Raw genomic sequence first — 26,944 nt, forward strand, 5'->3', positions numbered from 1 at the left:
AGTGCAGAGCCCCGGCAGAGTGGGGAGCCCGGGAGACCAAGTGGAGGTGGCCAGGGGAGAGGAGGAGAGGGCCTGTAACAGGGGAGGGGGCGCACGCCTGAGAGAAAAGAAGCCAGCCCGGAGCCACAGCCTGGAGGACAAGGGGAGCATAAAGGGAAAGCCAACACTAATCCCTCAGCCAGCCTATGTGGGGCCTGACAGTTTACAAAAGCCTTTTCCCTGAATATTATCTCCTTTGCACCGGCCTCACCACCAGGCTGTGAGGGAGGTAGAGCAGATAGCGTTACCCCCACTGGCAGAGGAGAGAGATGGGGCCCAGAGGGGTTAAGAGAGGTCTGCACCAAGGTCTCAGAGCTAAGAGTGGTGGAGGAGGCCCCAGGCCTGGGGTTTCCTGCTCCCAAGTTCACTTTCCTGTTCAATAGCTGTGTGTGTGTGTGTCTGGGTGAATATCTGTGTGGAGGGGAAGGGGGATGGCCGGACGGGAACCAACAGTCCCGTTAGGGGAGTCCAGGAAGGAAGGACACAGCCTCACACCTTTTCCTCTACTCAGGTCTCACCCGACAGCCTCCGCTCTTTCCATAGCAGCCTGCGAGCTGGCCCCCAACCCACCTGCCCAGGGGTGAGCTGTCGGTGCCTGGCCGTGCCTTCAGCAGTGGCTATTCCAGAGGTCTTGTATCTTTGGGAGGCCCCGCTCTGCTTGTCTGCTCAGCTCTCCTCTCTGCCTGTCATCCCCACCCCCAGCCTCGGCTGCAGGATGCCTTGCGTCCAACTGTGGTTTCCGGGCAATAAAACAACTATTAAAGTCTCAGGCACGGCTGGTGATTTGCATCACATCCTCTCGTGCATGGATTCAATATTTAATACACAATATTGAATACGGATATTAAAAATCAATAGCTGGGGACCCCTGGGGAGGCGGCACAGTGCGATCCTGCTTCGGGAACACAACCAGCTCCTCTAAAGAGACAGGAACGGCAAGTTCAGCCAAGCTGAGCCCAGCGCCAGGGAAGTGAGGAGTAGTGGATGCGTCTCGGCTTCCTGATATGCTGAACTGTGCCATTCCTAAGTCACGCTAAAGGGAGGCCAAAGGAATGATGTGCTCCCAGGCTTTACTAGCTGGGGAGTGAGATGGGGTAGGATTTATTTCCAAGCAAGCTACCAGGTGGATGGAGCCGCTCTTTTTGCTGCCATTTGCACTTCAGTTTGGTTCAGGTCTGAGTCCTGCAGGCAAGCACTCAACACTTCCCACCATAATGGCTCCTTCCCAGGGCCTCATGACATCCATCACCGATAGGCCCCATGGGGAGCTTTTGGCATAAGCTTTCAGGGAGATGGACTGGGAATTCCAATGGCTCAGAATATTCTTTGCACAGTAAAAGAAATGTGAATTAGGCTCGGAGTCACAGGGTCTTCTGAGGCACCACCAGCCTTCAAGACAGAAACCCTCAGCCATGTGACCTGCTGAAGGGCCTGGTGATGGCTGGCTGGTGACAGAGAAGGGGATGACGATGAGAAGGAGGCTGGGACATTGAAGTACTCCTGCTACAGAACAAGAATCCAGATTGTCTGTTAAACAGCCAGAAGAGCGAGCTCCCGGGACGCACAATTATCTTTTCAGGCCTGAAGAGGAACACACATTACTTTCTTCTTTATCAAAACACAGAAATACACTCTCCCCTACACAGAAACAAGGTTCTCACACACTGATAGCGAAGGGGTGAAGAAGAATAAACATCTTTGAAAGGATTCCTTTTTTTCCACTACAGAAAGAGAAGAGAAACTAACAGTGGGAGACACACTTAGGTTATCTGATTGGAAGGGCCTGGAGGTTTATAGATGCCAAAGAACTAGGTGAACTTGACCTATTGAAGTGCCATCCCAGACACTAACTTATAATATTAGTTTTATAGATTCCCGTTTTTATCATAGCTTAAATCAACATGGATTGAGTCGGAAATCTTGCTCTGGTTATAAATAGAAAGGACACCTCAGGAAAACCCCAAAGTGGCAATTTGGGTAAAAGTTAGAAGGGAAGGAAAGAGGTGTTAGAAAATGACAGTTAATGAGCCAGTGGCCTTGCCTCTTTGTTCCCTAACAGTTGTCAGAGAAACCATCAAAGGGAGGGAACAGGGGCCCTTCTCAGAACTGTCACAGGAAAAGCTGATGCTCTCTGGCTGCTATAGATCCCCTCGGTGGTGGCTCACAGACCCAGCCCCCTGGGAGTTTGCCTGCCTGTATTTATGCGTTTCCGGGCTGGGGGTGCAGCCACTTTTACAACACCGGGCCCCGGGCCTGTGAAACCCACTAGCAAAAGTTCTTTTCAGAGGAAAAGACGTTCTAAGGCGGATGTTGGATATAGAGCAACTGCTCCAGCATCGTCAGCAACGTCTTCCTGAGTCCTTCGGCACTACCAAACTCCCTGGCTCCTTCCCACCTTGGCCATCGGGCCAGGCTCTGGGCCTCCTCCAGACCCATGCAGACCTGACAGTTTGCAGACCCCACAGTTTGCACCTAGCAGGGTCATGTGACTAGGGTATGAGGCAGCTGGCCAAGGGAGAAGGGAGGCTCAGCTGGGGGGACCCAAGGGCCCAGGAGGGCCTCCTGGCGCAAGCTCAGAGCTGATTCGGCTTGGAGGAGGTAGGCAGCCCCGGACTGGTGGGCCTCCCCACCACCCCGCCCTTCTGAACGTTGTCCTGGAACCAACCAAAACTGCTAGTGGAGTTGTTCCTGAAGCCTCTCAGGGACTACCACTACCTCCGGGTGCAAGACAGCAAGGACGATGGCTTTCTGCCCATAGGATCCCCTGGATAGTATTTGCATTCACCAAAACAAGGGGCTTGAGATTCTGGCGCGAAGCCTCACAGTTCGGATAAGACTCTACCTCCCCTCCCACGCCCCGCACAAACACACCCCCGAACTGCTGGGGTGTACACCGAGCTTGAGGCCAGGGTCAGCGGAGGGACGGTCCCCACCACCAACAAGTTGCCGGCGGAGATAACAGCTGTGGGAGGGGGAGGGGAGCCTCAAGCAGCCACGACTGAACGGTTACGATCTAGAAAATTCAACAAGAGGCCGCCGCGGTGGCGGCGGCGGCGGCTCCAATTAGCTGAGCCAACTGGGAAGGCAGAGAGCGAGGCGGCGGCCCCGCCAATCGTGCCCGGGGCGAGCAGGCGGGCGGGAGCGCGGGGCCTCGGAGCTGCCCGGGCGGCCCTCGCCCAGCACCTCCCGCGGGCTCTCGGAGCGCGCCTGGTGTTTACACACTGTCCTTCCGACACGGGATCAAGTTTCAGGCCGCGCTGGAGGCGCCGGGGGCCGGCCACAGGCCCGGGAGAGGGGAAGAACTGGAGCGGGATCTAAGGCAGCGCTGCGCGGACAAGAAGGCCTGGCGCGCGTGGGCACAGCTAGTGCAGCTGTTCCCCCGGCGGTGGGGCGAGGGGAAGTCCATCGGGCAGGGTGGGCAGGGGCAGGTGGGCCTGCGAAGAGCTATCGGGAGGGAGAAGCATCTCCGAGTCGCAAGAGTGGTGTGCTTTGCTCACTCTGGCCGGAGAACTAACCCCCGGCGAGGGGAAGGAGTGAGTGTCCAGAAGCCGGGCGCAAAGACTGCTCTGAGCGCCCCTTGCGAGCTCTTCACTCCTTCCCCCCAGTTACTTTGATACACTACCGGATTCAGACCATTGTTGGGGAGGAAGGGGGGACGGTCTGTGGGATAGAAGAGGAATGCGCTACTGGAGACCTCGAGCTTCCCCGCCCGCCCGGGCCCCGGGGCTGCCGAGGCCTCGGGCCGAGTGCCGGAGGGCTCGCCGCCCCGCGCCTCCTCTGAGCTGGCAGCGCGCGGGTGCCCCACGCTGTCAGGCGGCGGCGGGTGAGCTTCCAGCAGCACAGGCACACTGTAAACAGCTGCGTGCGCCCCCCCCCCGCCCAGGCTGGGAACCTCACCCAAACACCATGTCGCCTTCTCTCCGGCTCCCGGCAGAGGCTGGGGGGGGGGGGAGGGGGGAGGCGCCGAGGGCGAGGCTTTTGTAGCCGAGCCCGAAGAAGGAGGGCCCCCACCCCACCCCCAGGCCACCGTGGCCCGGGAGCGAGCGTTCTGAACCTGCAGGGGTGCGGGGTGCTGCGGGGAGGGGAAGGAGTCAGCGCCTGCCCCCTCCCCACTGAATGTCTGCTTTGTTCCGGAAAACAAGGGAAGCATTAGGCTGCTGCCCCCGGGGAAACACAAAACTTCTTTTTGAATCTCGGGAAGGGCGGTTGACTGCGCTACGGGGCTCCTGAGACAGACCGAGGAGGGGAAAAGCTGAGAGGGCGGGTGGAGACAGGGAGACTCCGGAGGGAGGACGACGGACGGGGGGGTGGGGGTGGTCAGCCGCTCAGGGTGACCGGGCGGGAGACCCGGGAACCCGACTCGGCGCGAAGGTGCCGCGCGAGTTCCAGCGAGCAGCCGGCCCGGCCAAGTGGCGCCGGCCCAGCCGGCGGCCGTGCCAGCTTCCTGCCTTGCCCAGGACCGCGGAGCAGTCGGGGACGCCGCCGCAGGCTGGCCCAGAATCGCAGAAGGACAACGGGGATGGGGGGCGCAAAGCTACAAGTAAACCCTGACTAGAACTTTCTGCACCACAATTCCCCCCCACCCCCAGAGTGGGCCCGGACCCCGGGCCTGTGGGGCGTCGGCTCTGGGCTTTCAATCTTGGAGGAGGGAGGGGGCAAAGGCCTAGGGAGCTCCCCCGCGCGGGAGGTGGGGGACAGTCTGAGGTGTCTTTGGTCCCATTTGATGACCGCTAATCCGATCGGCTCCCAGGCCCGCTGTGCCGTTGCGAGGGGGCGGGTCACTTCTGCCCTGGCCGGTGCGTGCGGGCGAGGGAACGGAGCGAAAGCAGACCTGGAGCTCTCGCTCTCCAGCTCCCTGTCCTCCCCCGACCGCCACCCCTCACACTTCGCCCTTCCTGCACCTGAGGAAGGGGAGGACACCCAGGCTCTGCCCCACCCTCCGCGGGGCGCTCCCCTCCGCCTCGGAAGCTCAGAACGAGAGAGAGGGTTTTCCCCCTTTCCCCTGGGCTCGCTGGGTTTCCAACTTCCTCTAAACCTCCCTCCTCGTTCCGAAAAGCCCCGAGGAGGGGAGCGGAGAGGAAGCACGCAGCTAGTGTGCGAAATGAAGACCATGTGTGGGGACGGCGGCATCAGAGTGCAGCCGCCGCGGGGTGGGGGGTGGCGAAGGCCCCCGCGCGGCCGGAGGCTCGGGGCGGCAGCAGCCAGCGCCTCTGCTCGGCGTTGGGGACGCGGAGCCGCAGCGAGGAACAGCGAAGAGGCTGGGCCGGCCTCGTGGCGGGCAGCAGGGAGGGGGTTGCGGGGGCAGCCGCGCCGTGGGGGGCGGGGGGCGGGGACGCAGCCCAGGCTTCCTGGGCCGCAGCTGCGACCGAGGGCGCAAGAGCAGATCGTGCTCGGCGGCGGCGGCGGCTCGGGCCCGCCGCGCTCGCAGCTGAGAATCAACAAAGGGAGGCGGCGGGCAAGCGGGGGAGGGGCGCCGCCGAGCGTTCGCTGGCTGCTGTGGAATAATAAAAAATAATTAATAATGATAATAAGAGAAAAATCCCCGGGCTTTCATGGCTCTGGGTTTCCGTGTGGCTGCAGCGGGAAGCGCGCTGTCCTTGAGGCGGCCTCTCTCGCCTGGTCTGCCCGCCCCTCCCCCTCCCTCGCCCCCTCCCCTCCCCGGGAACCGGGAAGAGAAAGGTCTGCAGCTGACAAATATTATCCATTCTCCCCATCGATCGCGGAGTGTACAGATGTGAGCGCTTGATGTGCCCGCGGAGCGGCGGATCCTCCCTGCTCGCTCGCTCTCGCCCTGGCTCTGCTCGCCGCCCCCCTCCTCCCCCTTTGTTCTCCTCCCCTTTCCCTCTCTTTAAATAGATTTCAGGGCGCTGCCTGTTGGAGAGCAGCTGGCGATCTCTCCCGAGAGAGGGAGCGAGCGCAGCCCGAGGTGCCCTGTCACCAGCCTCCCCTCCCCCACCTCGCCTTCCCAGTGCGGTCCCACCCCCCACCCTTCTCCAGTTTCCAAAACAGAAGACACTGGGAACACCCACGTCCACTGCACCGCGAGTCTCTCGGAGCCTTTGGACCCCTCGCGTTGTCCCCGTGCTGTTCCCCGTGTCGGGGTGTGTGTGCGGGGGAGGGAGGGGGCGCACGGAGGGGACCCAGGGACGTGCCGGAAGGGCCGAGGGTCGGGATCTTTCCCCGGCAGCAGGAGGGACGCAGCCCCGGTCACGCTGAGAGGGGACAGTTTACCCATTAGGGAAAGTCGGCGGAGGCGGCCCTTTTATTCCTCTTTTGCAGATGGCAGATTAAGCCAGCAGCGTCCGGCCTCAAAAGGGCCGGCCGCTCGGCTAAGGGTTAACCCGTCGGCCGGTAATCGCGGACACACACACACACTCACACACGCGCGCGCGCACGGCGCGCCCTCCCTGCCCGCCCGAGCGCCCGCCACAGCCCGCAGTGCGCCCGAAGCTAGGGGTGGGGAGAGACTCGGGGGGAGGGGCGGAGCGGGCTTAACCAGGCCGCTCGACTGAGCCGAGGCCACCTCGCCGTCTGTCACTTAAATGATTGTCCTCCGCTCCGCTCGGTGCGGTCAGTACGGGCTGTTAACAGGCAGTTGCAATCAGTTTCCGAAAGGTCAGCCAAGGTCCTCCGGCTCTCGCAGACGGAAGGCATTACGAAACCGCTTTTGTATCTGCAGGCACTTTAGAAAAAGAGGCGAGGAGGGGCGCACTGCAGCGCCGCGGTGCTGCGAGCCCCGGGAGAGGGGCGGGAGCCGTGGGGCGGGGTAACTCCCCCCCGCCGCCTGCGGCCTGGACCCGGCAGCGGGGAAACCGCACGGCGAGTGACCCAGGCCCTCCCGGTTTCGATGGGGAAGCAGGAAGGAAGGGGGGGAGCAGGCGGGGAAGGAGGAATGGGAGGAAGTGGGAGAGGCGTCCTGGCTCCCCTCCTTGCCCGGCCTTCGGCCCACACCAGGACCCAGACCGGGGCGGGCGGCCTTGGGTGCCGCAAGATCCCGCTCGGACTCTCAGGGCCTCCTGTCTCTGGGAAGTGGGGCGGGGGAGGAGTTGGGGGGAAAAAGAGAGACCCTCGCAGAGCAAGCGAGTCCCCGCGCGGTGTCTGAAGACGCTGCTGCTGCAGCCGCTAGAAGTCGTCCATCAGCAACCAGTCCAACCTGCCAGTGATAATGTGCGATCAACACCAAATCACCCCCGCCAGGCGCGATCCATCATCGCTGCGCGCCGCGGGCCCGCGTGAAGCTGACTCGGGGCTGGGGGTTGGGGGGTGGGGAGCAGGAGGCTGTCGCCCAGCGCACTGGGACTCTCGGCGCACCTAGCTGCCCCTCCGGGAGGCCTGCATCCCGGCGTTCATAACTCTCCAAGTTCCCCAGCCGCAAAGCGCAGACCCGGTGGCTCCGCGTTCCCGGCACAGGTCACTTAAGAGCCCTCACGCCCTACTATCCAGGTCACACCCTACAAAGCCGTCCCTTCCTCGGAGCTGCCCTGCCCGTCCCCTCCCCCTCCTTCGAGAAAGACTGGCTGGCGGGAAATTAATATTTAATATCGTGAAATTGATTAAAGGGCTGGAAGCCGGCGATGGGGTGGGGGGAAGGGTAGGGGCGTAATTAAAGATCTGAGAGTTGTGGCCGCTCCTCGTCTGCTCCAGCCGCACGCGGCCTTTGTGAGGCCGAGGCGGAGCCGCGCTGGGCTGAGCCCGGCGATCCCGGGGCGGTGGCCCGTGCTGCCCAGGATCCGGCCGGCGCCCGAGGGTGGAAGGCAGAGGCCGCACTGCGGGGGCAGGCTGTCCCGGAGGTGGCCAGTTAACCTTAGCACACCTGGGGCTGCGCGGACAGCCGCGCTTCCCTTGCCTGCCTGTATCATGGGCTCATCTCGGCTGCAGGAGCCTGAGGGTCGGGTGCTGCAGCTTTTCCCAGCTAGTTTGGCGCAGAAGGGTCTTCCCCGCCCGCCGGGGCGGGGGGTGGGGTGGACCCAGGAGGGTGCATCTCCCCTCCGATTCCAAGGTCCCCAGCGCTGCCTCACACTTCGGGACCCGCTCGGAAGCCGCCGCCCAATCCTTGCCTGGGGTCTTCCGAGCCTCCCACGCAGCCCTTCGCGAGCAAGGAGTCAGGTCCATCCAGTTCTGTAACTGGGGGATCCTGAGGCCGAGGCTGCCCGGAGCTGCCGCTGGTTCTCTCTCGTCCAGGCCCCACCCCGGGCCGCTGACACCCGGGGCAGCTTAACTCGTTCAGCTGCACTGCAGATGGGGCCTGCCGCTCGAGGCGGCGGTCTCCAGGGAGCCGTTACCGAACCAGTTCGGCCGGCGCCTGTCGTACCGTTTATGGTTACTGCGCCTCCCGGGAGGGGCACGGGGCTGGACAAGGCTGGAGGTGGGTGCCCCCGGGCCACCCGAGCTGGCGCTACTAGAGGAATTCGGTGGGTGCAAGGTCTGTGGTAACCCGTTGGCGCGGGCTACGGTTTAGAAATCAGATGGTTGGCTAGGTGGCAGGCTGGCTCCTGCAGGCCCGGCTCCAAAGGGCCGCTTTGAACTTTTTCTTGTACACGATTTATTTTTTTTGGTGAAGCGGTCTGTCTGAAAAGTATCAAGTGTGCAGAGGGGAGAAAACACAAACACAACAAGCAGGGTCCTTGGCCCTAATCAGCTGGGGGGGGGGGGTGGGCAGGAGGGCCCACAGGCTCCAGGCCCGCTAGAAGGAAGGTCAGGACCAGGGAGGATTAGGCCCAGTCTTGGGTTTATTGCTGTACTTGAACAAAGCACCGGGGGCTGCCTAAACTGGGGCAAGAGAGAGGTAATTAATAGAGGGGCTGCAGAAGTAAAGAAAGGCTGGCGTGGCTGCTGCCTGGGTGGGTGAAGGAAGTGTTCTCCATGAGAATAACCAGCCGGTGCAAACATTATGCAGAACGACTTTATTTCACCAAAACAAAACAAAAAAGTTCACATTCAGCCTCTCATGCTGAGCTGATAAGCAACTTGCAAACTTTGGATGGAATCTTGAACCAGTGGGAGGTGTCAGGCTGCAGTTTACAAAGGGCAATGGGAAGCTTTTCCGGGTACTTCTCCGTTCTTACCATTGTGATTCTACCTGCTTCAGCTACTCCCTCGGGTGGCCCTTCTGACCTCCCCACCTGAGCCCAAGGTGAGATCACTCAGAATGGACAGTATTCATCAATGCCATTTCTGGTAAATTGGGCCTCAGGTTCTGGAGTGTCCTAGGAAGAAGGCAGCCTACACAGTGCGCATACTGATGTCAGTGCAAATGTGATGGGCGGCTCACATTCTGTAGCCTTTACTGGATTATATTATGGATTTCCCAACCGGATGTATCCCGTTTTCCCAGACATTCTTGATTTCAAGAGCTCTGGGCCCTGTATCTTAATCGGGCAGGATTCGCGACCTGCGGTCATGGGTATTGGGTAACTGTGCATATTGTGTCCCATGCCTTAGCGGCCGAGCTGCCAGGATGGGAGGAAATGGCTTGGGGGTGAGGCCTGCACCCAGTGGTACCCACTGGTCCTCTGTCCACTGTGTCTAGTCTGACAGCCATCCTCCTCGCAGTCCTCATCTCAGCCAGGGCCTGTCCCTACCTCCCCCTATCAGGAATCCGAGGGAGTTGGGTGATAAAACATCCCTTTAGGAACCATCCAGGTAGGGCGCAGGGCAGGGAGCTTGTCTGGGGAAGGGGCAGGACTGGGTCCTCAGGGGTCCCCGTAGGCCAAGCAGGAGCGGCCTCCCCGCTGGGGGCTCGGGCCGGGCGCGCCGGCTCCTGGGGGACTGCGCCCGCCTCTCCCCCGGGCGCGGGCTGCACGCCGGCCGCCATCTTAGCCCGGGCGGCGCGGGCGGCGCTGCCCCCGGCGGTGGGACCGCAGAGCCGCAGGCCGGGCCGAGGCGGCCGCGCGGGCGTTCCCGGAGCGCCACGCCCGCTCCCTCCGGAGGCCCCTCCGCGCAGCGGGTCAAGGCTGACCCCTGGCCTGGGGCGGCCGCTCCTGGTTAAAGCGCGGCCTGTAGTCGCCCCTGGCCGCCACGCCAGAGCGGATTTTAATCTGGAGAAACGACCTCCGGTTCCCGGACTCCTGAATGGTCCACGCGTTATCACCTCTCCCGCGCCCAGCGGCCCGGCCGCGCATCCCGCAACTTGGGCTGTTCTCATCCCGGGGGGCGAGGCCTGCAGCACAGTCCCCGCCGTTCAAGGGGTCTCTAAGCCGCTTTCGGGGCAAGAGAGGATTTGAAAGTTACCTCTCTTTAAGGGATCTTGATTGGAGAAGACTGTCACTCTACTTGTCCGCTTTTTGACAGGCGTTTATGGAGAGCTTGCTAAGGGCAAGGCACTGGCTTAGTCCCTAGGGGAATCCAAAAGTACAAAAGTGAATTTTGTAAAAAGGCACCCCTGGCCCTCAGGTAATTTACAATCTAGGTGGGAAGGCAGACTTGTAAATGACTCACTAAACACAAATAAAAGGCAACAGTGAAATGAATGTAAACAAAGGGCATGAATCCTGCAGTAAATGGTCTGGGGAAGGGCCAATTAATTATTTTTTAAATAACCTTTACTTCTAAAAATGTAGAATCAGTTCTGGGAGGGGAAGGGAGGATAAAAATATGCTAACACTGAATAGTTCCAGGGTTCCAGGGAATAACAGTCATCACTTCTGAAAGGTTGATGTTTAGGGAAAATGGTGAAAGTTTATTTAAACTAAGCAAAATACCAAGATTCAGAAACTTAGGATTCATTTCTCAGCTCCTGACATAAGCTGAGCTGTAGAGATGCAATTTTCCATCCAAACACAATACCACCACCTCCTACCTCCCCCGCTTTGAAATCGGTAAAACTCCCACCACACTTCATAAAAAGAAAAGTTTTAGAAAATAAAACTAAATGGAAGATTAGAAACTTCTAAAAAAGGTTTCAGACTTAAAGAAAATGGGAATGAAAAAAGAAACACACAAAACAAAAAAGATCAGCCTATTTGCAGATGGTCTCCAAGATGTGAATGCAGAAAACTGTCCCAAGATGATTTGTACAGAGGTTGGAGAGTGTGGGAAAATTAGTCATAGGTCAAAGAAAATTAAGCAAATAAAAAATGAGGCAATTATTAACTCCAGGAAAAAAAAATCGTACAAGAAAGGAAATGCAATCACTGAAGCTCATTTGCCTCATCAATAAACAATCTATATGTGGTCACAAAGTAAACACTGGATATGAATTTAATAAGATTATGATACAGTTCTATTGTGAGAGTGGGGGAGGGGAAATATGATGCAGAGAACTAAAATCCTCCTCTACCGTAGCAGGAGGTCAACAGATGATATTATTATTATGGATTATTTCAGAGAAGGCCACATCTACGTGTTACTTACAAATATGATGGTATCTACCAGGAGAAACCAGCAGAACAAGAGAGGGAGGTGCCCCCGGGGGACTGCTTTTTTGTACCAAGCCTTTACATACTATTTGGCTTCATAAACTTTGGGTAAACAGTCCTTTGTGAAAAATACAAATTAAGTTTTTAAAATTAAAAACACACACTTATTTAGAAGAATAAAACTCTGAGAACTCTCAGCCACAATGATGTAACTAATGTTCTTTGAAAGTATCTTCCTTCAACATACCCAGCTCCAATTACCCAAAGTGTGGAAAGAAACAGGGAGGGAGGCGAACGGATTTGGAGCTCCTGGCCTGTATATTCCTAGTTATAAAGGAAGAGCAAATTTGCTGTTCTCAGGAGAGATGCCATTTCTGGCCTTACTGTGAAAATACCTTCCCAAATATTAATGCAATTCCACATACCCATACTGTCCACTATAGAAATGAACAAGAGTAAGCTTTCAGGGCTAATTTAGAAGGCTTCCAAAGGCTTCCCCTAGGACCCTACTGCTGACACCAGAAAAATCCCTCTTTGGAGTTAACTTTGACTAGGAATTGCTTTCTCTGGATGATCCTCCACTTTTAAATGCAAATTGTTTTCATCCATTACACATTAGTGTGAATTTCAGTTCACAGGTAACCAGTTAGGATGTCCAACTCTATGGCACCACCTGTTAGGGTCTTACACTCAAATGCCTACACCCACTACATAAAGGCCTGCAGTTAACAACATCCCTGAAAGGCTTCACATTCAAAAACAAAGAAAACATCCCCCCCTCAAATCCCACCTTGCTGGCTAAACAAGACACATAGGTAGAGTGACACCCCTGTCTTTTTTTAAAACGCCAAATAAAACCTAGGAGGGATCTAGTAATTCAGTAATTTATGAACGCTGGACCCTGCAGATGAGAGGGGACAAAACAAAGAGCAAGTAACGGGCCTACTGCTCCAACCTGCTGGGTCAACACTGGCTTGATCTGCAGCCTAAGGCTGGCCCGCCCTGCTCCCAAGATGCCCTTTTGACCCCCGTCCTGCCCTGTGTCACCATCTCTTTTCTTCTTGATCAGAGAGAAAATCTGTTTCTCCTCTGCCCTGAAAACAGAACTGCCACTAGCCTACTTGGTGACTTTGGGAGCATTGGAGAAAGGTGCCTCTGGGCCTGAATTCCAAGTCCTCACTCCCCGTCTTGGCTGGGAACCTTAGTGTAGTGCACAAACTACACAACCTGATGTGGTGACCCTGCTCGAGAAGCCAGCTTATTTCGGGGGCTACCCTGGAGGTTGCTCAATTCTGACCCGCAAGGTTCCTGCTGCATCTGGGTTTCTTTGGTTTCCAGCACAGCAGACCTGGTTTTCAGCCCTACAGACCCTAATCACCTGAAGAGAGGCTGGGGTGAACCAGCTGCATCCTGGGAAGTTGGGGTGAGGTCAGGAAAGGGGCAGGTAGGTCCCAGTTCACCCAGGAGTTCTCCACTAACTCTGGGACTTCGATGTTCATTGAGATCTTTTAAAAACATGAGCATCCTGCCCCAAAGCCTTGCTGAAAATGAAATCTTCATGAGCAAAAAGGAAAGCAGGCCAGAGGGTGCACATGCCTTTTGGAATTTCAAAAACGGGAAAATGATTAGATTTCAGATTTAGGGAAGGTGTGTCACATTAAGGGAGCCAGAGAAAATAATAACTGCCAATTCCGAAGCAAAGCAAAATCGTGTTTTTCCACTACGTTGCTATCTCTGTCTCCTAGTCAAGCCACAATGAAATAGCAGATCAAATAGCAGATCAAAGGCAGAGGCAAATACAATTATGTTGCCTGTGAAACCCCTAGCATGAAATTAGAAGTCAAACTCTCCATTCAGGGGTTAGAGACAAGGATAATGGGAACCCGAGGCCCTAGAGATGTACCCAGCTCCTTTCAGTCACAACACTATCCATGCTGGATATTTAAAACCACACCTGGGGGTAGGGGACGAACAGTAAGTATTTGAGTAATTTATTATTAGAGTAATGTATTATTTTTTCCACACTTTAGCAAATGCACTGACTACATTTCCAGCTCTGTACCACAGAAAGATATCTGTATGTTGAAAAAAAAAAAAAAAGTGATTTGCAAGCAAATCGTGAAACTAATGTTGCCTGAAGCGATGAAGGGTTTACCACAGATCCCCCCAAGATGGCAGGTGAAGGATGGTGGTCGCCAGATTCCCAGTCCTGTCCTTTACCTGCTTTCCCTTTCAACACTGAAGGGCCTAAAACCCAGCTGATTCCACCAACCAATTCTTCCTCAGTTCTTCCCACACTTCACAAGCTCACAGAGAGAGCTGTCCTTTGATATCGTCTATTTTTCATAAAACCCATATTTGCTTTACGGCTCTATTTCTTTTACCCTGGCCTAATTTTAGCTCTCTGTGTCCCCCTCACCCCCCATATAATTTATACAGCCTCTTGAGGGTACAAGCTCCTATTATAACATAGACTATTCTGTTTAGAGCCAGTGCTAATTAGGCTTAGCTCTCAAGAGTGCCTGGCATGCCTTTCTTTCTTTCTTTCTTTTTTTTTCTCAGTGGCCATAAGTTCTTTGACACTCCTCCCAATGAGGGGTAGGGTCTATGTCCCTTCCCCTTGAATCTGAGTGGGCCTGCGACTCATGGTAGGCAGTAGAATATAGTAGAAATGACACCACATGATTTCTGAGGGTGGGTTGGAAGAGGTGATGCTGGCATGCTTGTTTTTGGAGCCCTGAGCTGCTGCTATGTAACTTCAAGTCCTACTACCCTTAAGCCACCATACTATGAGGAAGCCCAAGCCACACAGAGAGCCCTGTGCTTGTGCTGCAGAACACAGCTGAGGTCTCAGCCAGCAGCTGGACAGGCGGGGGAGGCAGCGTCCAGATGATTCCAGCTCCCGGAATTTCCACCAAATTCTGGACCCACTGAGTCCACAAGCAGAATTCAATTGCTTCTACACTAGCTCCCTTGCAGCTGACAAGCTCTGACCCTCACTTGCCACAGTCAGTAGAGGAGGTCAGTTTTATAACACGTTGTGAAATCCATATAAGAAGGCGAGCAGATTAAAAACAGAAGTGTGGAGAACAGGACATATTTCATCACAACCCAAATCCTCCACCTTGGATGACACAACGCCTTGTTCTTTATGGAATCCCTGGAGGACAGACGGTGACCTGTCTCCTCCTCAAATCTGATCTCACATTTCCCCTAAAGGATCTGGTTGAAAGGACCCCATTTGTTGTTCCCTCCTGACCTACGCTGGCTGTACAAGGGAGCCAGTTCACGGGGCAGGAGAGAGGGACTGAACATTTCCACCGGCCTAGCTTTGCTCTCCCATCTTTCCTCCTCCCTCCCCTCCCCTCCCCTCCCCACCCCACATTTTCCTTGCCTCTTCTTGAAGGTTCTCATGTCGGGGAGGGGGTGGGATGGAATACAGAAGAGGGATCAGCTTACTTCATTTTCTTCCCAATTCCTTCACAAACCCCACATCTTCTCATTCCCTGGCACCCAACTACCCCATTTGTGTCACAGTCCAGACAAATACGTTTCCATTCATGATACTCAGAGTCACATTTGCTTGGCCACACCCACAGAATCACCCAGCAGCACCCCTGGCCTCTCCCTCCCCCTCCCCCCTCTTTCTCCTCCCCTGAGGCAGGTACTCACAGGCCCCTGCTGCCCAGGCAGCCCACCGACCCTAACTTACAGCCTGCCCTCCTGGGGAAATGCTGAGCTCAGGGGAGACCTGGGGAGGGGCTGCAAGACATCTGGAATGTGGAAGACTGAGGAGGGGAAGATGGCGGGGCCAGGTCCTAATCCCCATCCCCCAACACACACACCCAATAAGCACAGCAGCCAAGGAGCAGGAGAAAAGAACAAGTCGCCTGCAATGTGGAGAAAAATAGGCCACATTTTGCGTGGGGTGGGGAGGTGAGAGGTGAGGAGCTACTGAACAGGCCAGAATGGGCAGAGGAGCACCCAAGGGCCTGGGACCTACCCCTTCCCCAGAGCCTGAGTCCAAAGGCTGGCACGGCTCCCCGAGCTCACAGCTTTGGGGCTGCCTGCCTGCTGGACAGTGGAGTCCTGCAGCTCCAATTCACAGGGCTACTGCAACACACATTTTAGAAACAATTCTCTCTGCTGACCCAAATCTCAGGCCGGTGAGATGTGTGCCCAGCTAGGAGCTTTCTTCGTATGCTTCAAACAATATCAGCCCGAACCCTTCCTCACTCCTTCAAGAACAAGGGTACAACATTTATTAAAACCTTATTATTATTGATTAAAACCTTATTATTGCTTTACATGCAATTACTTCACCAAATCTTTCCCCAATCTGGTGATGCAGGCATTCTCATGCCCATTTCACAGATAAGGAAACTGAGGCTCAAAAAGGTTATATAACCGCTGGTGGCAGAGCTCCCATCTTAAGCCCAGATGTGTCTTGCTCCAGAGCTTTCCACCACACCTGTGATCTCCCAAACATTTTGATCACGTATTTTGTGCCAACCTGTGCCAGGCTTGCAAAGATAAATAAGACAGTTTCTGCCCTTGGGGAGTTTGAAGTCTAGTGGGGGAGACAGAAACACTGCAATACAGTAGGATAGGGGCTCTGAATGCGGGGTGGTCCAAGTACCGTGGAGCCCTTCTGAATATCTTGATCTGATCATCATCACCCTTTCACTTCACTTCTACTTTCTTAGCCCCCCCTGGTTTCTTCTCACAAGGCCGCTCTTATCCTTCCTTAAGCACTAGCTGCTGGCTTCTCTTCCATGCCTGTTTCTTTTCTCCTATCAACGGAGTCCGTACTCATACACCTGGCAGGGATCCTGGCACCCTACTTGCCTGGAAAGGCTGCCTTGGTTGGGTAGATGTCCTTGGCTTCTGGGGCCCCTCTGGGAGGAGCGAGACCCTGTCTGCAACCCCAGGCTTCCTCAGGTGAGACATGGGCACAGGGGCCTGGACGTTGAGCAGGCTGGTAGGCCCTAGCAAGGCTTTTATTGAAGCCTGTTAAAGGGCTTTGGGCTTCCTCTGATGAAAGGCGCTTAAGTGCATCTGGTTTTGATTACAGGGGAGGAGAAAGCCAGGCGGTCTCTCGGGGGTTGGACCAGTCATCTGGCTCTGCCTTCCTCCGGGCAGAGCAGGCTGCTGGTGAGGCCAGGAGGCCAGGTGTGGGGGGCAGAGCAGGAAGCAGAGCTGGTACAAAACCCTCTAACTCTCTGAGGCTTCTGACCCCAGCCCCTGGCTCTGCCAGGCGGGACTCCCAGAAACAGCATGGTGGCTCAGAGATGTCAGGCTCCTTTGATAAAGTCAAGTTTAGAGTGGCTGCTGGCCACCCCTGACCAACAGCTCTTCACTGATTCCCACCCCCTCATCTCCAAAATAGCCTCCTAAGAACCCCTGACCCTCCAACAACCTTGCCGGCTGCTCCCTCAGACGAAGTTAAAATCGGCTTCTGCCTCAAGGGTTTCCGCAAGTGATGAAAACTAAGGAAATGCAGACTTTTAAAAGTTAAAAAAAACCCTTAATGTTTTCTTTCTCCTTTTCAACTAGCCGGGTATCATTCCCCATAAAACAGACATCGTTAAGGATTCCACTTCACTGTAGCTGACAACTACGCTGAATTAAAGGAAGAGATTAGTATTATTTTAAAATAAGGTGGCTGTCCTGGACCATCACCAGGCAGTCCCAAAGCCACTCTCTGCCCCGCACCTGTCCCTGCGCGGGCCTCCACGTGGGCACAAAAAGCTCTTGGGGGATCGGATGGGTTAAACACAGTACGCGGTTCTAGAAACAAAAATGCATTTTCTTATTCCCGCCCTGATTTAATTCTGCTGCGTGTTATTATTGTCAAGTCTTTTCGCACCACCGTTTCTAAAAAGAAAACCCGTGGGTCTGCGCGGCCCTTCGCCGCCTGCTCGGCTTTTATTGTGCACGCAGCCTGGTCTGTCTGCGTGGATCCAGCACGTCGTGACCGCCTCGCAGGCGCGCACGGACACCCTCGGATTGGCATTTCGATAAGCTGGGCGCATTGTCTCAGCGGCGACACACACACACTCACGCACACACATAATAAAGGGCTTACAGACCCTGGCCAACCCTCCTCGCAACCCATAATTAGAGATGACCTTTGCGAAAGGCAATTAAAATATGGTAATGATCGATGCGCTCGCCCCTTTTCAAATAAGAAAATACACAGGTGTTGGCTTCGGGAGGCTCCACCTGGCCCGACCAGGAGGCCTCCTCCAGCTCATGAATGAACTCTTTCTCCCGGGAAGCTTCGACTCCCCGCTACCTACGCGAGCGCTGGCTCCCCTCCTCCCCTCCCCTCCCCTCCCCCACCAGTGCTCAGGCAGCTTGGAGCTCGCAGGCGGCGGCGGGGCTTTGTCATCGGAACGCACACACAGACACGCACACGCGCGCACCCGGCCACCACGGGACCGCGGCAGCCGCTGCGCCGTGTGCTTCTTTGCTGCGCTCCACTCCCCGCCCCCTCTTTTTAAGAGCTGCTCCAAATCCCTTCTTCCGTCTTTTATGTGTGCAGTCCTTTTAATCGAGGAGCTCGGGAAGCATTTTAGAGGGGGCTCCCGCGGGGCGCAAGACCGCAGGACTCAGGACGCGCGCGCGGAGAGGACGCGTGGGCAGCTGGGCTTTGTTCTGCCCCTTGCCGGGGTCCCGAGGGCGGAAAAGCCTCTGCCGCGCTGGGGCCCACCGGTGACTCGGCGGGCTAGCACTAGCACTTCCCCACCCCCACCAAAACTGGAACATGAAATCCCCTCCGGAGTTCACTCCGGACTTGGTCCGGGTGGGGCGCATCGCCTTGGGGAGGGTCTCCTGGTCCACAAGTGGCTCTCCCCATATAGACAAATGTGCAGTGTCATTATGGTGGTTCCTGTTGCTCGAGGCCCCGGGGGTGCTCCCGCGGCGCGCGCGCACCCCACGTCTACACGGCCCGGAGAGCGAGAGGGGGGCCCAGGGGCTGAGACTCGCCGGGAGGCTGCCTGGAGGAGACGCCGTGTCGGGCTCTCCCGCACCTCCCGGCTGCCTTCCGGGACCGCGAGCACAGAGCCAGGGCGGCCTCTCGCCTTTCATTACCGGGCCTACGAAAGCAGCAGCCCAGGCAAATATGTAGCTATTAAAATTAATCGCCCTGCGTTGTCAGCTGAACATAATGCAAATTATTTATGGGCTGTCTGCGCAATATTTATCATCGTGCAGGCTCCGGGCGCTTCGTTCCTCCCGGCCTCCCCCGCCCGCTCCGGCCCGCGCAGGGCGAAGCGGCGCGCAGGCTGCAGCGGCCAGAGGGCTCTGGGCACCCAAATGGGGTTCCGAGGGCGAGGCCGCGCACCAGGCTGCCTTCGAGACCAAGAGACTCACTTTGGTTTCTGACACTCATTCCACATTTGTTGGAGGCCTACTACGTGCAAAATTAAGAGGTCTGCGAAATGAGGGGGGAGTGAAAAAAAAAATTGGAGAAACTGGAACAAAGAGACAAGCTCGGGCCGGAGGGGCGATGCAGGCGGAGGCTTCTCGGCTGCCCAAGTGAATTTTCTGAGACCCAAGTCTGTACTCCAACTCGGGAAACCCACGTTTGCCGAAGCTGGATTCGCACTCAGGGAAACCGAGAGCATCGGAGGTGCCCGACAGATTCGAGTACAACGCTGTCGACTGGAACAGGAATTTGGTGTCCTTCGAGCCTCAAAACTTGTTTGCAGATCGCAGATAACACATTAACTGCTAATTGTCGAAATCGGCCAACCATTTAGTTTATCACTGCTGGGGGCCCCTTGGTATTCGCTGCACTTTTTATATGTAAAAACAGCCTTGGTACCTCCTAAACGGCTTTTGTGTGGCTTTTGTTTCTCTTTCAAATACGGTGTTTTAAAAAACAGCAGCAACACGCCACCCCACCCCCTCTCCAACCAAGCCTTCTCGTTTAAAAAAAAAAAAAACCCAGGAGGAGAAATAATCTATAGGACAATCCCCCCCTACTGGTCGGCGCTGGCGTTAGGGCTTTTTACGCAGATCGAGTCGCCCTGGCCTGCAGAGGTAAACAGGCTTTCTGCACCGTTGCTAATTGAATCACAAGGGGAAGAACGGCGGCTGCGGGCGGGGGAGGCCTCGGGATCTGGGCCGGGTGCCAGGGAGGGGAGGGCGCAGCACGAGGGGCATTGGGGTGGCGGCGAGTAGACCCTGCCCGGAGGCCTCGGGGCCTGGCCGGGGAGAGAAAGGTCGGTGGGCGGTCCAGCCAGAGGCCCCCGCTTGCAGTCTGCGAGGCTGAGCGAATGCGCAGCCTGGGCCTCTATCCCCAGCGCGCCTGGGCGCCACCTGGGGCCGGTCACGCTGCGTGAGTCCATCTGCGGGGAAGGAGGTCACCTGGCGCCCCCTCCCACACACAGTTTTAGCAGTTCTGGGCCTTCAGGACGCAGGGGCAGGCCTAGGTCTTTCTTATGTTCATTTTAAGCAAATTATTGCCCTTCGTCACTGTCCCCACCCTAAACGCCAGTCACCTCGCCCTTAGCTGATCAAGCCCGAGTCAGGGCCTACTTCCGGGCTTCTGGGGGGTGGCGTGGCTATCTATAGCATCTGCTCTCCAGACTAAGAGAAGGATACGGGAGCCAGAAAGCTACTCAGAATTTATATTCTTCATCCCGTTTTCGTCTCCTTAAAATGTGATTTGACCCAATTTAGAGGTCTTTTTCTTTCCATTTAACCCCACTTTTGACAGGGATTTTTCTTAGAGCATTCCAAAGATTCTCCCATTACCTCAGAAACTTAATTTGAAGTGATGTAAATGAAAAGGATGTTCAAAATCTTAAACAGCTTTTGGATTCCCTTTATCTGTACATTCCTGCATGGATTTGAGGAAGAGCTGGTTTTTACTTTGTTTTGGTTTTTAATCAGCAAATCACTGTGTTTTCTAGAGTAAGGGAGATTGAACATTAGTCACAGTGATGTGCAGGGGGTCAGGCCCCGTTTACAAAGTGCTTGAAGACTTTGGTTCTCAGAATCCCACCTGAGAGGGGCAGGATGAGTGTTACTGTTGCCATTTACAGATAAGGAGACAGACTCCCCCCCACCAAGTTTCAGGAATCTAGTCTTCCTCATTGAACTGGGGCCAGAAGCCAGCTGAAACCTGCCAGCTCCTGCCTGCATCCATCCTCCTCCAGATCAATGTCATATAGCAAATGCTGCATCCTTTTCTGAGATGTGTCTACTGAGACCCCAGCCACCCTCTGGGTTGAAGCAGCCCCGACGGCCCACATTTTAGGCACCTCTTTCCACAGCCTGCAAACCGCACGGGGTAGTCTCTTACAACCGTCTGTTTACTCACTTCCCTCCACCGGGTCAATTCCGACTCCAGGCCCGGGAGGACAATTTTAAAGTGTTTCTGCAGACAGACCCTCTGGCCGCGCCGGAAGTGTTTTATGGACCTGTGAGCCAAGTTAATCCCAGGAGGGGCGGCAGGATTAGTCCCTGGTGTGGGTGGGGGATTCCTGTATTAAACTTTAATCCCCACGGGAGGAGAAGAGATGGGGGACGGGTGGCTACGGCAATGTGTGCCCCCCCCCCCATTAAACTCCCAGATCTGGGCCGAGGCGGATGGAAACTGAGGTATGCGGATACCCCAAAGCCTCGATCCTCGGCAAGGCGAGGTGCAAGGGGGGAGGGCGCCCCGCGCAGACGCACCCTGGGAGACCAGTGAGGACATCGAGGACGAGTGGAGAGCGCAGTAGTGTGCTTTTTTCCCCCCAGGTTTTATCCTTCCCTCCCTGGCAAGGAGGAGAGCCGCAACCCGGAGAGGGAGCCGGAAAGAAGCACTTAATCACCGGCGTCTCGCTGCTCGTCACGCGAAGATGGCAGCGGCTCCCCTGGGTTTCAAGGTTCCGGGAAAGGCGTGTGTTCTGCCTTAGGCGCGCGGGCTGCTGCGCTCCCTCCCTCAGCTCGGCAGCCGGCCGGGGTCTCGGAGCCTCTCTCAACGCCCGCAAGTGCGGGTAGGCCAGCCTGCCGCCAGGCTAGCCTGTCCCTCCTCGGGCCCGGCGGTGGCTAGGGTAGCGGGGGCCCGTGGGTCTTCGCGAGCTAAAAGTAAAGGCTCGAGGATGTGAGATGGGGAGCTGATCGCCCAGCCGCCTCCGATCACAACAGCCCCCGCCCCAAGACACACAGGGCCACACTCTGGCCCGGGCACGCAGGGCGTCAAGCTGCGGCCAATACAAGACATGCAGGGTAGACTCCCAGTAGCGGTGGCCCGAGACCCAGCCAGCCTTCGCGGAGAGGGGATTTATCGCCACCGCCACCCACGCGTAGGCCCCACTGTCTAGCCTTCCCCTTTGACCCCCCCCCCGGGCCATCATGAAACACAGAGCGCACAGGTCCCCCCCAGCCGCTTCCCGGGGGAGTTGGGGATCCCCAGGCCTGGCTGCACGTCCCAGGGGTGCCAGCGTGTGCACGGACCCTGGGGAGGAGCAGGGCAGCGCGGCCCCTCCACCCTTGATTCTTCCCCCGTGCAGCACACAACCGCCACGGGCTTCCGAAGCGCCGGAGAGGGGAGGAGGAAGGGAAGGCGGAGGCCCGGGAGGCGGGCTGCGCGCTTGAGACGTTGTGTGTGTGTGTGTGTGTGTGTGTGTGTACACACGCGCAGGCGCGCGCGCCCGGAAAGGGGGACGAGTGTTTGGGGGAGGCAGGGTGAGTGTGAGCAACCCGGAACCAGCCGTCCCAATCGGGACTTGCCTAGCTGGCCTCTCCAGCCCCCGGCCGTGAGGCTGCGTGCCCAGGGCTGGCGGCTCAAGCGGAGGGGAGCCAGGAGGTGCGGAAGGCGCTGCCCGGCGTCCGGCCAGCTCCGCGAGAGGAGCCCGGCGGCGCGCCCGGAGCCCAGGGACCGGCGTGACCCAGCCGCCCCCGCAGGCGGTAGTTTAGCTCCGCCTCCCGGGACCACTGACTCTCGGCGATAAGGAGTTCCTCGGCAATCGGCTGTCCCCAGTCCCCAGTCATCTCCGGCGGACGTGACCGCCGGATGCTATGTGGCGAGGTGGGGCGAGGGGCCTTTGCACTGCCTTCCCTGGTCCCTTCTCCGCCGCGGAGCCACAATAACGTGCAAAATAAGGGCCAAATGTCAGGCTTCCTCATCTCTTCCCATAACCCTTTGGAAGGTGGGGGGTCCAACACCCCCCAAACAGCTCACCTTCACTACACAACACGGGGGGGGGGCAGCACAGCCCTACATTCCTCAGTCGGGGGCGATCCTGGCCATAGCCCAAACTGTGCGACAAAGCCGCTTAACAGTTCTGGGCCTCAGTGTCCTTATCTGTAAAATGATACCAATAACGTGTCTAACTCACGGGGTTGTTTTCAGGATAAGAGTTAATACATAAAGTGCATAGAACTCTGCCTGGCATACAGTGCTACAATGTTTGTTGTTAGGATTTGGTACCCTCTTACCAGGTTGAAGCGGCTGAAGGCAGGGTTTGCACAGGGTAGAAAGGGCACTGCTGCCCACAAAAGAAGACAGAATGGGCTCAAACTGTCTCCACTAGATTTTCCCTTAAAGACCCTCATGTGTGGTAGGGATGGAAGGGGGAACTTTGCTTTAATGGTGCTCATTTAGACTGGATTAATGGGAAGCTCCTGCTTGGGCTCAGGCACAATTACCCACCCTCTCCCTGAGGCCTTGGGCGAACAGCACTGGTTTAGAGGACGTCCGGTAGACTCTTCCAGGACACCCTTTCTGATGGCTCAAGGCCACCTCCTATAAATCAGTTCTTAGAGGCGCTGGGCAAAAGCCACATCCTCTGGGGATGTAAGTTAGCCAGATTTTAACACTGGTCCAGAGCTGGCAGGCGGCAGGCCCCAGTCCCTGGGCTGCTGGTGAGTCTCATTTTAGGGACTCACAAATGCACCACTATTTACGTACATAGAATGGGTCAGATTTCTAATTTCAAAAAGCTTCTCATTTCCTTTGAAATGGGGTCTCCCGCGCGATGGGGCGGAGGTGGGGCAAAGAAGCGCCCCGAGGAGGCCTCGGCGCCACTCACTCCCCGCCTGGCCTCTCCCAGGTCACTCATAATTCATTAGGTGGGACAGCCTTTTCCTTTTCAAAGACAACGCAAATGGCCTTTCCCTTACGTGGCTGCCGGCGTTCGCCTAATCACTGAAATGTGCTGGCGGTGCGCTCTCGCTCTTGCAGTTGATCCTTATCGGAACTGTGCGTGCCAGGCGGCCAGCCCCGCGAAAGACAAAGACGCGGGTGCCTCCTGGGTTTGCTCCCGAAGCCTCAGGGTCACCTCCGGGGCTTCCCCTTCACAGCCTCTGGCTCCCAAGCCGCTGCCGGCCAGCCTCCGGAACAAACCCGCAGCCCTAAGTCAGAATTCCAGTTCTCGAGCGCCACCCGGAGCGTTCACTTTTCCCCTCCTCCGAGGCCGCGTGGTGCGCGACTGAGAGTCCGAGGGCGGCGGCAGCAGACGTTTGGGGCCGGGGGCCGGGGGCGGGGACTCCCCGGCACCCAGCAGCACGAACGCAGGTTAAAGAAAAAGGCAAGAGAAAAATGTGGGCTTATAAAAGCCAAAACCCAGGACCATCTAGTCTGAAGTACAAACAACCTCAGGAGGGAGTTTGCAAGGAGCAAGCAACCCCCATATAGAAACTACAACTAAACGAAATCCCCGTTTAGAGTTATAGTAAGAGTCCTCGAAGGTGGAGTGCACAGGGGACCGCGGTTTCTTAGGACACACACGGGCTGTGCTAAGATACATCATGCTCAGCCCGGCACCTCCTGCACACACGTTTAATAGCAGGCAGAGAGCGGAGTTTCATCTACAGATCAACTAGTTCTCACAGTATTTATAACTGACTCAACGTTTACTTGATTTTTTAAAAAAAGATTTATCTTGCTTGAAAGATACATGAACAACCTGTATTTAGATGGGCTAAGTTCTCTCAGCTGTCTGCCCATGTTTGTCTGGTCTCTCTAAGAATCCACGTTTTCTAGCCCGGGAAGGGGCAGGCTCCTCCTTCGGCGGTTTCCTGGCTTGGCGCCCATCCTCCCCAAGCACCGGGAACGGAGACGGCCGCATTAATACTCGCGGGCAGCCTGTTCTGACCTATACTGTCATTTTTTCCATCGGTCAGAATCGGGCTTGGGGCGGGGAGGTGTTCTCCTCCGAGGGGCTCTGCACGGATCATTGGGTTTTCCCCGGCGAACTTAACACGGAGGCAAAAGGGGCAGATGGAAACCAGGCCTCGGCTGGCCGGGCGCGCGTAAGCGCCGCACTCGGCAGCTCGACGCAAAGCCAGGGCTGGATTTTCGCAGCCTGGGCCCGGCGGCCTCCCAGCGCCGGCGCGATCCTCTCTCCCTCGGGCTGAGCAAACGTGCTCTCCAAATTCCGCCCTGGAGACAGCAGCTGTGCGGCGCAGGGGGGGTGGGGTGGGGAATAACCCGCAACTTTTCCAACAGAAAGTGTATGCGCACAGGAGAGGTGAAGGCCCACCCGATTCTGTGCACGTACCGACACAGCATCTAATCAGTGTCACTGCCAGGAATACGCTTCCGCGGCGGGCGACACCCCGGCCCCCGCCAACCTGCAGGAGGGAGGGGGGGATGCAAATGGCGTCTCGCGTCGTCCCAGACTCTGCACAGCTCCCGCTGCCGAGACTCCGAGCAGACGTAGCAGCGGGCCAAGCGCCGCCACTCTGGGGACGCGAACACGCTGGCGGCCCGCGCCCCTCTCCTGCGACCTGGTCGCGGGAAAACAAACTAGCACCGCTCCCCGGGCCGAGGCCATTCCCCCGCCCCCACCGCCGGAAGAGCTGCCCTTCCCCGATGGGAGGGGGGCGGGAAACTTTGCGAGACGACTGTTCCGCGCCTTTCTCGCGTGGCGTCGGAGAGGAACTTGGGTGGGTTTCCCGTCCGAGGCCTGACCACACCCTCCCACTTTTCTAGGCCTCGGACCTCAACCTCGTGGACTACGGAGCGGAGGGGGACACTGCGGGCCACTCGGAGGGTGGCACCGAAGTCAGGCGTCCCCAAGGGCTCTGGCGGATGGCCAAGTTTGTGTTCTTTCCATTCCACGCCGGAGTAGCGCTCGCTACTTTGGGGAAGCTTCAGACTCCTCAACCCCGGCCACGAGGCCACCCCTGTCTTTAAGGTAGGGCCAATGGTCTCTCTACAGCACCCTCTCCCGCTCTGCGGTCCCCGCACCGCTCCCACAGCCCCGGGGAGTCCCCACAGATGGCCCGCGCCTTCCCTCGCCCGCTCTTCCGGGGGAGGGGGAGGCGTGTGGGTCGTGTGCACCACGACTCCGGCCCGCACCCTCCGCGGAGCCACCTCCGCAGCCTGCCCCGCCCGGAGTCGCCCTGCGGGATGCAGCCTCCCCCGCGCGTAATGGGGCACCCCTGGGACGCAGGCAGGGATGGCGGTTCCGGTCGTTCCGGGATTTGCGTGCAAGAAGACAACAAGGCCGGCGACTACAGGAGCGGCGCCTCCATTCTCGGGGTTGAGACGCCCGCGCAGTCTCCGCGTCGGTCCCGCTATCGCCACTCTTGCCTGGGGGGCCCGCTTCCGTACCCCGTGCCACCCCCCCAGCAATCCCTCGTCCCGCCCGTGCGGCACCACGCGGAGCTCCGAGCACGCTGGCTCCCACCCCAGCCCCTCCATAACTCGCGCACCTCCCTCGCCCCGGGCTCGGGGCACCACTCGCTCTCAGCGCCCGGAGTACGCCGGTTCCACCCTCGGCTGCGAAAGCCGTCGCCCCGTGCCACCCCCGCCCGGCCCGGCCCGGCCCGGCCCTTGTCCCAGCCCGGCTCCCCCGCCAGCTGCGCCGCCACCGCCGCACGTGACCCGCCCCCGTCGCGGCTTCCGCCTATCTGCCTGTTCCGGAGCACAAACAATTTCTGCTCTGACGCGGGGTCTCTCGGGCCCCGGCGTCCTCTCCTCCTTGCCTCCCCCCCCTTCCGGGTACGAGAACTCAAAACAACTCGCTGACCTTCGGGCCGACCAGCTCCGGCTTCCACCGACTCCGGCATTCTGTTCAAACCCGGCAGCGGCGGCTTCTAAGATTTCACTCCGCGCTGGGCTGGGGGGAGGGGGTGATTTCTCCGGGAGGGGGTGTCTCAGATCGAAAGAGCCACTTCACGCTCATTCCTCTCCTCCCAAGTGAGTTTTTAGACTGTCCAGAGGCCCTGGGGAAAGCCGCGCGCAAAGAAAGCCACCCCCCCCACTCCCACCCCAACGCGCGCGCGCGCGCGCGCGCACACACACGCACACACACACACACGACGCCTTGACTGGTGCCTGACCTGATTTCCAGGGTCACGGCCCAGCGGCGGAGGGCCTGGACAGCCTCCGAAATACCACGGAGGGGTGGAGTGCGGCATGGATCAGAGCTGGGGTGGGGTGGAGGGATTGCGCTTAATAGTAATAGTAACTCCCACTTCTGCGCTGTGCCGAGTACTTTACAAGCCCTTGAACTTTACGGATCAGGAAACTGAGGCGTAGAGAAAGGTCAGTTAATTGACTATCAGTCACCCAGCAAGCTAAATGACTTAGTAGG

The 26,944-nt window shown here is 57.4% G+C and overlaps 2 protein-coding genes across 9 annotated transcripts in view; one reads left to right on the forward strand and one right to left on the reverse strand.

The window, feature by feature from the left end:
• Positions 1-26,610, reverse strand: part of BCOR (BCL6 corepressor) — a 116,020-nt gene extending 89,410 nt beyond the window's left edge. Inside the window, exon 1 of the mRNA XM_082446333.1 lies at positions 26,378-26,610. The gene's annotated coding sequence lies outside the window, so the exon portion shown is untranslated. The remainder of the gene's footprint in view (positions 1-26,377) is intronic.
• LOC309652579 (uncharacterized protein) overlaps positions 24,846-26,944 on the forward strand; it is a 118,471-nt gene continuing 116,372 nt past the window's right edge. For 5 of the 8 annotated variants that reach the window (XM_082446660.1, XM_082446663.1, XM_082446661.1 and 2 more), the window contains exon 1: positions 25,557-25,912. In XM_082446660.1, the coding sequence (XP_082302786.1) occupies positions 25,624-25,912 (289 nt within the window). In that variant the 5' untranslated portion in view covers positions 25,557-25,623. The other 3 variants (XR_014258784.1, XR_014258785.1, XR_014258786.1) reach the window with 1 other exon arrangement.

Source organism: Balaenoptera physalus (assembly GCF_965194825.1).
Source record: "Balaenoptera physalus genome assembly, chromosome: X".
NCBI lineage: Eukaryota > Metazoa > Chordata > Mammalia > Artiodactyla > Balaenopteridae > Balaenoptera > Balaenoptera physalus.